This window comes from Lemur catta, chromosome 7, assembly GCF_020740605.2.
Source record: "Lemur catta isolate mLemCat1 chromosome 7, mLemCat1.pri, whole genome shotgun sequence".
NCBI lineage: Eukaryota > Metazoa > Chordata > Mammalia > Primates > Lemuridae > Lemur > Lemur catta.
This window is the reverse complement of record NC_059134.1, coordinates 72,791,425-72,803,711: the sequence shown is the minus strand read 5'-3', so window position 1 is coordinate 72,803,711 and position 12,287 is coordinate 72,791,425. Positions and strand designations below refer to the sequence as shown.

General features: G+C 49.8%; 1 protein-coding gene across 3 annotated transcripts in view; it reads left to right on the top strand.

Annotated features, from left to right (window-relative positions):
- Nucleotides 1-12,287, top strand: part of PTPN5 (protein tyrosine phosphatase non-receptor type 5) — a 58,213-nt gene that overhangs the window by 20,771 nt on the left and 25,155 nt on the right. For all 3 annotated transcript variants that reach the window (XM_045556556.1, XM_045556557.1, XM_045556555.1), the window contains exon 2: nt 2,013-2,089. In XM_045556556.1, the coding sequence (XP_045412512.1) occupies nt 2,065-2,089 (25 nt within the window). In that variant the 5' untranslated portion in view covers nt 2,013-2,064. The remainder of the gene's footprint in view (nt 1-2,012; nt 2,090-12,287) is intronic.

Below are 12,287 nucleotides of genomic sequence, written 5' to 3'. Positions count from 1 at the left end.
TAAAGAAAGAGCCTGTCCGGTGTGGCTGGAGTGCAAAGGTCAAGGGGAGAAGGGACATGAGACAAAGTTAGAGGGATAAACTGGGGCCAGACCACACAACATCTAGTGAACTATGTCAAAGGATTTGTGTCTTTGTTCTAAGTACAACAGATACCGTGGAAGTATTTTTTCAAGAAAGGCTATGTGATAAATGTTGAGTTTTAAGAAATTGATTCTAGCTCAAGCCTGCCCCATCCAGTTGTGCGGGTTGTAAACTGCACAACTTATGTAAGCCATAGCACTGGAGAAATGTGGAGGATGTTTTGGAGGCCAGCCTGTGTGGATGCCAGAAACCAGTTAAAATACTGCTGCAGTAATCTAGGCAAGCGATGATGGTGGCTTGGATCAAGACAGAGATGGTGGGGAGGGAGAAAAGTAGAACGACTCTGGAGACATTTAAAGAAAGCATTTAAAGTTAGACATTTAGCTTGAAGGTAGGGACCCCCTCTCTGCAGGAGAACTGGGCTCTGGGACTTGGGCTTCTCAGAGACCCTGCCTATTGGAATGAGGAAAAAAATAAAATAATACAATGCTAGTTAAGACCAGAAGATATCAGAGTGAGAAGGGTCACCCTTAACCTGGCCTGTCTGCCCTTAATCATTTAAAATCTACAGCTGGGTATGAAACAGGCCCCAGGACCAGTCTGGTGAGAGGCAGGATTGCAGGACTGCTGGGCAGAAAAGCAGCTGACCCCGTGGACTTCTTGGAAGTATTATGCTGGCAAGGCTGTATCAGAGGTTCTTTTGGCTGCCGGTTTCAGAAATCAAATCCCACTGGCTCAAGCTAAAAGGTGGGAATTTATTGGAAGGATCCTGGGGCCTCTCGTGGTCTTGATGGACATGTTGCCCAATCCAGACTCGGTACAGCAGGCGGCAGCGAAGCAGCTCTGAGGCCCCCAGCAGCAGATGTTTCTGGATCTTTTCTCCAGGGCACCGCAGCCACCATGATTCAGCACCGGCAACCACAGGCTCCAGGCCCTCCAGAATGCATTTTCAATGTGCACGGGAGAGAATTCGATCAACCCAGCCAGTCTGGTTTGTGTGTCCAGCCTGCGTCAGCTAGCTGCTGCCAAGGGTCAGAGACATGAAGGGCAGACGGGGCCATCGGAGGCCACGCCTGCATTCCAGGCCAGAGTAGGAGAACCCCTGTGAGTCTGTGGTTGCCCTCAGCATATGTCTACTCTAAAGATACTTCATGGGGTCTAGCTGATCTCTAGCAACCTTTTTCCAGTTCACAAGGTGAAGAAAAAAGGCTAGACCCCAGTATAGTCCTATCAGGTGCCCTGGTGGACTAGAAAGAGGGTTTTCTGATTTCAGGAGGAGAACATTTAGAATATGCAAAACACATATATAACTACTTTTTCTAGCTATTTCTAGGGAAGAGTTTTTCACGCCACTTTCCATTGCCTGCGGTACAGTGCCCTTGCCTGTCTTGGGGAGCTGGACACAGGACTGTGGGCTACCCAGAATCCTCTTCTTGTTCACCCATGGATCAAAACCACAGGAACTAGGAGGCAGAGCAGCACAGCAGTCAGAGCATGAGCCTGGAGTCCTAGACCATAATTTCAAACCCAGCTCTACCTTATTGAGCTGTGTGACCTTGGGCAAGTTACTCAACCTCTCTGAGCCTGTCTAAGAATCCCTAATTCGTGGGATCATGGTGAGGACTCAGTGTGGTAAAGTTTGTAAAGTGCTCTGCGCACAGTAGACCATCCTCTCCTGGTAGAGATGCTGACAACGATAATGGTGGTGATGCTGCTGTTGCTGACCCTGCACAGAAGACACCTGCAGAATTCTGCTCCCGCCTGTGCAGCCCGACCCCTCCATAGGTTGGGCTTTTCCTCGGGTCCTCCGATGAGGTGGGGTTATTCAAAGGGACACAGAGTATAGGAGAGGGGGCTTTTCATCTTTGCCCAGGATTTTGTCTTGATCTGGGCTCAACAGCTTTCTCTCCCCGTTTTCATCCTGCTGCAGGAGTGAGAGAAGGAACCACGCCGCTGATGACTCCAAGGGAGGGGCCCTGGACATGTGCTGCAGTGAGAGGCCGCCGGGTGAGTCTTGCCAGCACCCATGTGCCCCCAGAGCTGTGAGTGGAGAGAGGGCGCCCGGCTGGTGCCGGGGCTGGAGTAAGGCCTGGTTAGCTGTGAACTTGCTCGATGCAGCAGCGCCATAGGTCTTCCTTTCAATGGGGATTTTGTTTTTCTAATCCCTTATGCCTTTCTGACCTGTTGTCATTCAGAGCTGTTCTAGACTCACGTGGAGGGAAGAGGGGCAGCCGAGGGTGTGCTAGGAAGCAGAAAGCAGGGTGAAGAGCTGGGGAGTCCAGGGCTGGTAGGGATGTGACCACTGACCGGTGATGTGCCGGGCAGACTTCAAGGTGTAAGAGTAGGAAACACAAACCACTGGAAGACGGCATGAGCCGCGGGCAGGGTGAGGATGTGGAGAACTACCCGCCAGCCCTGTTGCGAAGCTCAGCGTGAGTGTGAAACTGCTGCTTGAGTCCAGCTGACCACACTCACGGGGACCCTCACTCTCTGCACCACGGGCCATTGCGGTCACCACGGAGACGTGCCCAGGGCACTCCTGCCCACAGGTGGCAGCATATCCCAGTTGTAGAACCAATACCCAGGTCACGATAAACAACCTTGGAAGGCATAAAGGGAAGAGGGCGGAGGATTTTTAATTTTTTTCTTTTGATTAAAGTTTTCATCATTTGTTTTTCTTATAACAAATGTCCATTGTGCAAATATTAGAAAATAAATACAAGTGGGAAAAAAGAAAAATCCCCCGTAATCCTATAAACAGCGTACGTTTTCATATCTGTCCTTTCAAACATTATGTTAAAAAAAAAAAAAAACAGCCCTTTGAATTCTAACTTTGAGGTCTCAAACCTGTACCACATCAGGAACCTCATGATTGGCAAGAAACCTTAGCACGGAGGCTTCACATGGCACTCTTTTAGATAGATGTTGGGAACAACCAGGCATGACTTTAAAGCGACGGCTCTTCAAAATAACCGGTTCATTCGCAGCCTGTGTGGGTGCCACAGCCCCTGATGGAGGCTCTTCAGGCAGCCCGAGGATTGAGCCCTTTGATGCAGTTCACCCTTTATCCAGTAGGGGGTACCATTGCTCAAAACACTTTGGGCGACCTGTTGGGATGGTCTGGGGTGGACACAATCTCCCAGGAGGAGTCGTCGTGGGGACCAGAAACGTCGAGCCTGAAGAAGAGAATTCTCTGAAGGGATGTGAGAGCATATGACTATCTGAAAGGCTGTCTTGTCGGGGGGGGGGGGGGGGGGCAGCAGATCTATTCTTTGTATTTTAGGATGATGTAAGCCCAATACATAGAAATTAAAGATAGGCCTCTTGGCCCACGGGATGCAGAACACTTTCTGGCTCTAAAAGTGGCCTAGTCATAGAACTTGATAATTCCAGAGGAAGAAAATGAGTATTCCATCACTGGAGGCATTCAAGCGTTGGCTAGGTAGACGTTGGAGAGGAAATTTCCACAATGGGTGGGAGGTCCAGATGACATCAAAAGTCCCTTTCAACTATTAAACAGTTCTGTGATTCAGATATGAGTCATAGAACTCGGAGATGATTCTACGATTGGGGACGGCCCCACTGGCTAGAAAAAAATCCACGGAAAATAGGACATGATGAATAGGGTCCAAAGAATAGCATGGCGTGGGGGAAGAAAGAGCGTGGATTTGGCATTTGAGTCTGCCTTGCGGCTTCAGGCTATGTGTTTATGGACAAGTCACTTAACCTTGCTGGCCCTCCCGTGAATGGGAACAACAGCGATGTGAACATTTATGCTCACGAGGGTCCTGGGGAAGTAAATAAATGTAACCGATGAGTCATTCATCTAGCAAATACTTATTGAGCACCTACTAGGTCTCAGGGACTGTACTAGGTGCTAGGGATATAGTGGTAAAGAAACAGACACAGTCCCTGCCCTAATAAAAGTTCATGGACAAGTTTTGCTTTGAGTTGCTTCTGGAAAATGGAATGAAGGCACAATAGAGAGGCTACAGTAGTAATACACATAATATGTTTAATTCTAACTTTCTCTCCCATTCTTCCCCCAAAGCCAGCAACCAGTGTAGAATAGAAGGGGAGTATCGGTCATGTCCATTGGAGCTGATACATTGCCTTCCTTGTGCAGTGGCCCAGGAAGTCGGTATCATGTGCTGCCCCTATCTTATGAGGGAGGGACCAAGGCCCAGGGAGGTTAGGCAGTCTATCCGAGTCACTTAGCTGGTAGAGGGAGGACTCACTCCAGGCAGCCTCTCTCCAGAGCCCGTGTCCTCACCACTACCCTGTTCTGCCTTCATTGCCCCCGTGGAGCCACCATCACCCTCTGACACCCTGTGGACAAAGGCAGGAAGAGTAGAGGTATGTTTGTGCCAAGGAGGAATTTGGAGGAGGTGGGCAAGGTCATTGTGCATGTCCCCGTCTGTGTCCTTCCTCTGGAAATCCCTACCTTTGAAGGCAAACACCTCTATTTCGTTGCTGCGTCCTCCATGTCCAGCATTTATTCCCTCATTTCTTCATTCTCTCGCTGCTAATTGAACACTGCCATGTGCTGGGCACCGTTGTAAGCACTGGAGATTCAGCAATGATCCAAACTGAGAAACTTGCCCACCCTCACAGGACAGTACTATGTGCCGGCCCCCAGCTGGGCTTGGGATGCCCACTGGCAAGCCACGTAGCCTCTCTGGGGCTCCCGTTTACAACATGGCAAGCGTAATACTCACTACCACGCAGAGTTGTTGGAGGATTCTATGAATTAATAGCTTAGAACAGCGTCTGGCACGCAGCAAGTGCTATATAGGCATTTGCTATTAGGGGAAAGATGGACAATAAATAAAGTTAGTAAAATACATAGTGCGACAAATAGTGGTAAGTGCTGTGGAGAAAATTAAAGCCAAGAAGGAGGGGATGGGAAGGGACTGGGGTGGTTTGGCATTGTAAGTAGGGTGGCCCGGAGCCTGGCGTGGCGTAGACATCCACAGATGTTTGTCAGCCCAAGACACTGACCTACACTGTAACTTGGACCTAAAAGGAAATGGAGGTTCATGGGCCGAGAGAGTTGGGGTGCTGGGCCTTTAGAAAGAGCCCCTAGGCCCTACAAGCAGCTGCACAGTGCTGGTGTCATACAGCCCTCGAGCACTCTCTCCCCTTCCCTCTGTCCTCCCCACTGGGCGAGACGGGAGGCGAGCAGAGCGAGGGCCAGCCATGCCTGCGTGACTCATTCGTTCTCACAGACACCTCCGGATGGGGACAGTGTGGCCAGCACTCCCAGCCATGGTCACCCGGGCCTGAGCCGGCGCCAGGCAGGTCATACAGTCCTCTGAGATGAGCTTTCTGTAACGGAAACATCCCCAGGCATCAACAACTCCCCCGGCAGCCCCCGCTGCCCCAGAGCCAGGCACGCGGCTCACACCCCCAGGGCGTCCCCACGTGTGCTCGCAGGCTCGTGTTCGTGCTTGCTTGCCACAGCCTCGTGCCCCCGTACACACATGCACATACCCACACACAGCCCCCAGGCACGTGGCCTGCCTCTGTCTCACGCAGCCCTGCAGGGGCGGACACGTACCTCCAGGCTCACACACCTGCCTGTCGTCTTCCTCTTGCACACTCGGCTCTCCCAGCTCCGTCGTTCCATCCACACTTCTACTCTGCATGCTGCCTGGAGACAGACAGACATACCTGTTCTCTCGTGCCCTCTGGGGGTGTCTCTCTCTCTCTCCCACAGCTGCACCCCCTCTGCACGCACACGCGCAAAGATCGGCAGGCATGCTCCTTCCCTCCCCTACGTTCACCGTCCTCTTCCCCGTCCTCTTGCCCACCGTGGGGCACTGGGTGTATACCCGGCTGCCTTCCCCACCCCATACACACACACACACACACACACACACACACACACACACACACACACACGTATATTTTCTTCTCTTGTAAGCATACACTCTTTTTCATACGGCCACCCTCCTTTTCTTCTCTTTCACTCCCTTTCTCGCTCACTTTACTTGCTTGCTCTCAGTCACCCAAACACATTGGTACATTCAAACTCACACTCTCCCTTCTTCTGTGTGTAGGTGTTCACATTTGCAAGAAACCAGGCAACACTGCTGCTGCTGGGGCCTCCACTCTTTCCCCCCAACCAGCACCACTACCGGCCTGGCCTGGGACCCAGCAGCTTCCTTGGGGGTACAGGGTGGGGGAAGGAGGTAGATAAAGCAACAGCAGGTGCCAGTGGGAGCCAGTACGTGGGATGGAGCGTTGTCACCAAGTGTTGCTGTCAGCATCTCCACCAGGCAGACTCATGGACAGGCCTGCTCCTAACGTTTGCAGGGACCAGGGCCAGACTACAAATGAGGCCCCTAGTGGGACACCACCCCTTGCTCAGTCCTGCACCACAAGGGCCCTGGCATACACGCATGTGGACACGTCAGTCTGTGTGTCCACGTCTGGCTCGCACCCCACCCCAGTAGCTGATCCCTGGCCACCCATCAAACCTAAAGATACCTAAGCAGGAGGCAATGTCTACCCTTGGAAGGGTGTACCTGGGAAAGAGACCCATGCAGGCTTCAGGCTGTTTGGGCAGGGAATTCTGGAGTCCTAGGAGCCAGAGCATGGCCTGGGAAGGAGGCATGGATACCAGGTGGTCATAGACTCCAGATAAGCACATCTCCTGAGCCTTGTGGACTTCTCATCTCATGGGGAGTGGCATGGCCAGAGGAGAGGCAGTACAGGGTCCAGGCCTAGGACAGCACTGCTCTTGGGAACAGGGTACTCCCAGAGCCCTCCTGCAGGCAGTGGGCTGGAGCCATGACAGTCCCTGCCAACCTGAGATTTAGGTGCATCACAATTAGCTGGGTTTATGCAAGTTGTGAGTATGCACTCAAGGCCTGAATAGGCCATTGCCCTTCTGGTAGGAACAGCTGGCCTCTTGGGCCACTGGCTCTGGCACCTACTATTCACCTTAAATCCTGATGTCTTGAAACCTGTCCCCCCCGCCCCAGGCCTAGATACTGTGCTCTGTATCATTCTGAGTAGTAAGTGAACCCTCCTCTGAGGCCAGGGATGAGGTCTGGGTCTCAGCAAAAAGCCACTATCCACCCTGAGTGCCACTTTATAAAGTGGTTGGAGGCCCATATGGAGGAAAGCTCTGACATCCTAATCCTGCAGTGACTACCTCTGACCAGCAGGAAGGATCGGGTCGTAGATCCCACCACGTCACTGATGAAGTTTTGTACTGGAAACCAACAGGGCCAATTGAAAAGGCAGCCTAATCCTTTTATGGACTCAAATTTATTGAGCATCTACTGTATGCCCAATACTCATCAGATACTGGTGAGACGATGATAAGGGAGACCCTCTCGAAGAGTTCAGGGTACCAGAGAAGGGTGCACACGATGCAGTTTATCACTGTGAGTCAGGGAGGGCTTCCTGAAAAAAGTGGCTTAGAGGATGAGTATGGTCTTGGTTCATGTCTTGAGGAACCTGCTATCAAGTATTTTAAGGAGCAGGTTAACCTCATAATGGGCCTTGTCCTCATCTATTAATACTAGCACCTGTTCTCACAGAACCCCCCCAGACTGGTGTCTAGTACTGATTGAAACTGGTCTAGGAGCAGGTATAGGAGCCCAGGTGGACAAACACAGAGAAAACGACCTGGTTTTAGTAGTATCGCTGGGATGTCACTTGTGCTTGTCACCACTTAGCAGCAGAGATTCTGTTGATTGTTCTTTGTTGAATTGATAATTCTGTTTTCATTTAAGACTTTTAGTGCATTTAGAGATACTTATTGTGGCTGATAGCATGAAGAGCTGTCCTTGACTTGAGTCTTCAGAATGGATAAAGTGAAAGCAAATACCATTTGGAGATGCTCAAAACACTGATTCTACAACGGTACCATTGTCTTGAGAAGAGAAGTACCAACCCAGGTACCTGCTGGTCAACAATAGTAGGGGTTAACTCTTCTCAGACAGTGGGACAGGTATGGAGGGAGAAGCCCATCTAGCAGGGCCTTGGGGTGCTGTGGAGAGGCAGGCTGACCTGAGTTCGAATCCCAGTTCTGCCGCCAACAAACAGCATAACCTCAGGTAAATTTCTCACTGCCTTGAGCTCCAAATTCTTCACTCTAAAATGAGGGTGATGATATGACAAGACCTACACAGAGATTTTGTGAGGATTAAATGAGTGGATGGATGTAAAGTGCTTATTACACAGTGCTCGATAAGTGGTAGCTAACAGTGACAGCGATGACTGTTCCAGAATATGGAGCGTGAACAGAAAAACCTTCGCCTCTTTGTGTTCTTGTCGCAGGGCTCAGGCGTCAAGTCCGGACTGGTCCTTCGGCAGTGGCCTGGGTAGCGTAGCCTGTGGTTCTTTCCTGACTCCACACCACAGGTCTGGGACCTCACAGAACCAGCACAGCCACGGGCAGGAGTGTTTTCTACTTGCAGAGTCAGGCAGGAAAGGGGGCCAAAGCTGGTGGGGAGAATGAGCATCTACTTCCCTTCACCAGGATAGAAATAGTTCTGATATTCTAGGAAGTTACCTGGATGTGTGATGACTCTAAAAAGAGAGTCTTTGCACCTGGACGGAAGAGTCCATCTGGGAGAGTCCTGCTTCCGCAAAGGTTGCTGCCAAAGCGCTTTTAGATAAGTGGGCATCTGGTGTGCTCCTAAGATATGCAGTGACAGATGCTGTCACCTTTTTCTTTGGCCTGGCCCAGTGACAAATCACCCCAGCTCTCAGGAAGTTCTTTATATCTTTTTTTTTTTTAAAGAAAAAAAAAACTTCGACCTTCCGTTTAAGCTTATTTCTTCTTTTCAGATCTCAGCATCTGTTTTGGTTGTCTGTTGCTACCTAACAAACTATCTCAAAACTTAGTGGCTTAAAACAACCACAGTTTTATTTGCTCATGATTTGGGGGTTCATGCAGGGCTCAACTGGGTGGTTCTTCTGTTCCATTTGGTGTTAGTTTAGGTCATTCCTTTGGCTGTATACACCTGGTGCTGGGCTGGGATAGCATGTCCAAAAAAGCTTTGCTTTCATGTCTGGCACCTCAGACGTTTGGAGGAGGAGTCATGAAAGAACCACAAGCTGCAGTACCCACTCCACTGCCTTTCTCTCGATGCCGCTAACTTGGGCTTCCTCACAACATGGTGGTCTCAAGGTAGTTGGACTTCTTCTATGGTAACTGATTTCCAAGAGGGGCAAAAACAGAAGCTTCAGAGCTCTTAAGTCCCAGTCTCAGAAGTCACACAATTTCATTTCACCACATTTTATTGATCAAAGCCAGTCACAGGGTCAGCCCAGATTCAAAGGAAAATAAATGCCACCTCTTGATAGGAGTGTGGAGAATCTGTGGCCATCCTAATCCCCCCAGAGCATCTTCTCTGTAACCTTTCACATTCCTCCTACTACTAGCTTCTTCTTCTCCTAAATCTTCTCTCCCCCAGCCTCCACCCCATGTCCCATTCTTTCCCCCAGCCTCCCATTACTTAAGCTATTCACTCCTTGTTGCTTCATCTTTGTCTTCTTGGGTCTTCTCTTTTCTTTGGCTCTTCTTCCTGCCACTCCAAAGAACACAGCTGCATGCAGGCCCACCCCTAACATTCGTAGAGCCTCTCTATGCTGTATTTAAATACTTAAAAGTTAGAAAGCAAGCTAATAAATTTTGAAATGAAATGTGTTCTATCTAAATACTTAAAAGTTAAGAAAGCAAGCTAATACATTTTGAAATGAAATGTGTTCTATTTTTCAACCTTGACAAATATTCATTTGTAAGGAGTTGGAAAGCCAGGTTCAGATTTAAATTTCGACTCCTCAGAGTTCTGCACCAACATATGGAGTCCAGGGAAAGCCAGTGTCCGGCTCACCCCAGCTCTGTCCAACCCCGCAAGGACAGTCGTGCATGTGTATGTGGATGGGTAGCCCAGCCCACGCATCCGAGCTCCAGACACACCTCCTGCAGCCACCTTAGCCATTCCTAGGAATGCACACAGCAGCATGGTGCACCCTCCTAAAGCAGTCAGGAAAGGGAGCCATCGGGCTCAGGTCTATATGGGTGGGGAATCCTAGGGTTTTAAATATGTGGTCTAAAAGGGGGAACAACCCTTTGGCTGCATGGACCCTTCACCGGTGAGGAAGAGCATGCCTGGTGAAGGATTGAACCAGGGCACTCAGAGTGTGAGGTCAGGACAAGAGACATTTTCCTGGGGGTGAGGACAGTGTGTCTGCCCTTGGATCAGGCCTTGCCTTTCACAGATGGCCTTGGACAAACCCCTGTCCTATTCCACCCCTCCCATGAGACATCTGCACTGTGAAATCGGAAAAGCAGTCTTCTCATGGTAGTTGTGAGAATTCATTGAGATAATGGATGTGAATTAGGGTTTGTAAACCATAAGGTCTCCACAGCTCATTTTTTATGGTTTCATATCATTGAATTCAGAAGCCCTGGGTGAGTAAAGTTGGACTCTGCCCTTTCTGAGCTTGGAATCTTGCACGAATCACTTTGCATATTTAAACTTTGGGATTTCACACATGCACGTATGAAAATAATGTGGGGTGCAGGTGGAGCTGTTTATTAGGACCCCAGTGCTATTGCTTTTTAATCCTGAGTGATTAAAACCTGAAGGATCTCAGGGACCAGGGAGAATCATTGACAACAAAGCAACTAGGCTGTCTGAACGAAGCATAACCAGATGTCAACTGAGGTTACAGTGCCTTTTAAAATATAGATGAAAAGCCTGCCCCAAATTTCCCATTGCATGCCATTTTCCTAAACAAAGACAAGGCTTTGCATAAAGCAGCCCTCTTCTAAGGACCAATCACCATCCTCCCCTCCTCCCAGCCCCATTCGGGCTGTGGCTAATCGTGACTGTCAGATCATGTTGCCCATGTCCCTGTTGAACATCACCTAGCTTAAAATGGACCACTTATTGATCACAAGACCATTTAGAATTGTGCTTCTCTCGTCCACCCAGTCCAGTGCCACCTCCTGCCAGCCTGAGCTGCACCGCCGTCAGTCCTGGCATCCGGCAGCATGGCCAACCCTTGGCCATTCCCAGCCTCTTCGGCCTCCCTCTCCCCATTGGGAATATAGCCTGTTATGAAAGTCCACCTTACTTACCTGCTGACCTGATGAAGGGGTAAAACTGTTGGCATTAATTGTAGTTTGCTGCATAATAAATTACCCCAAAACTTTGCAACTTAAAATAACATTTATTATCTCACATAATTTCTAAGTCAGGAATCCAGGAACAGCTTAGCCACGTGGTCCTGGCTGGGTCCTCTGGAGATGTTGACCATGGCTACAGTAATTCCAGAACTCAACTGCAGCTGAAGAATCCACTTCCAAGCTCACTCACAGGTGGTTGGCAGGCTTTAGTTCCTTGCAGCTTATTGGCCAGAGATCTCATTTTCTGTCCAAGTGGGCCAGGCCACAGGCTGCCTGCCTGACCACACAGCAGGGCAGCTGGTTCCCCTCAGAGTGAGAGAGCCAAGAGAAAGCACACGAGGGAGAGAGACAGTGCCTGAGATGGAAGTCACAGTCTCTTATAACCTAATCTTAGAAGTGACTTGCCTCCCCTTCTGCTGCATGCTGTTGGCCGTGCGGACTAACCCTGGTGCAGCGAGGGAGGGACTACACAAGGATGTGAAGAACAGGAGGTAGGCTCATGGAGGGCCACCTTTGGAGGCTGTCTACCACATTACTTAAAAGTTGAATCCTTGGGCCGGGCGCGGTGGCTCATGCCTGTAATCCTAGCCCTCTGGGAGGCTGAGGCGGGTGGATCCCTTGAGGTCAGGAGTTTGAGACCAGCCTGAGCGAGAGAGACCCCGTCTCTACTAAAAATAGAAATAAAAAATTATCTGGACAACTAAAAATATATATAGAAAAAATTAGCCAGGCATGGTGGCATGTGCCTGTAGTCCCAGCTACACGGGAGGCTGAGGCAGTAGGATCGCTTAAGCCCGAGAGTTTGAGGTTGCTGTGAGCTAGGCTGACACCACGGCACTCCCTCTAGCCCAGGCAACAAAGTGAGACTCTGTCTCAAAAAAAAAAAAGTTGAATCCTTGTAATCTAAAGAAGCATATTCTCAGGACATTCCTATGTGCAGATAGATTGCTTATATGGGGAGACAAGTTCACCCACAAAGAGAGAAAATTACCAGATAATACATCAGAAGGAAACCAATACCTTTCTCACCGTGGTAGGATTGTGGAT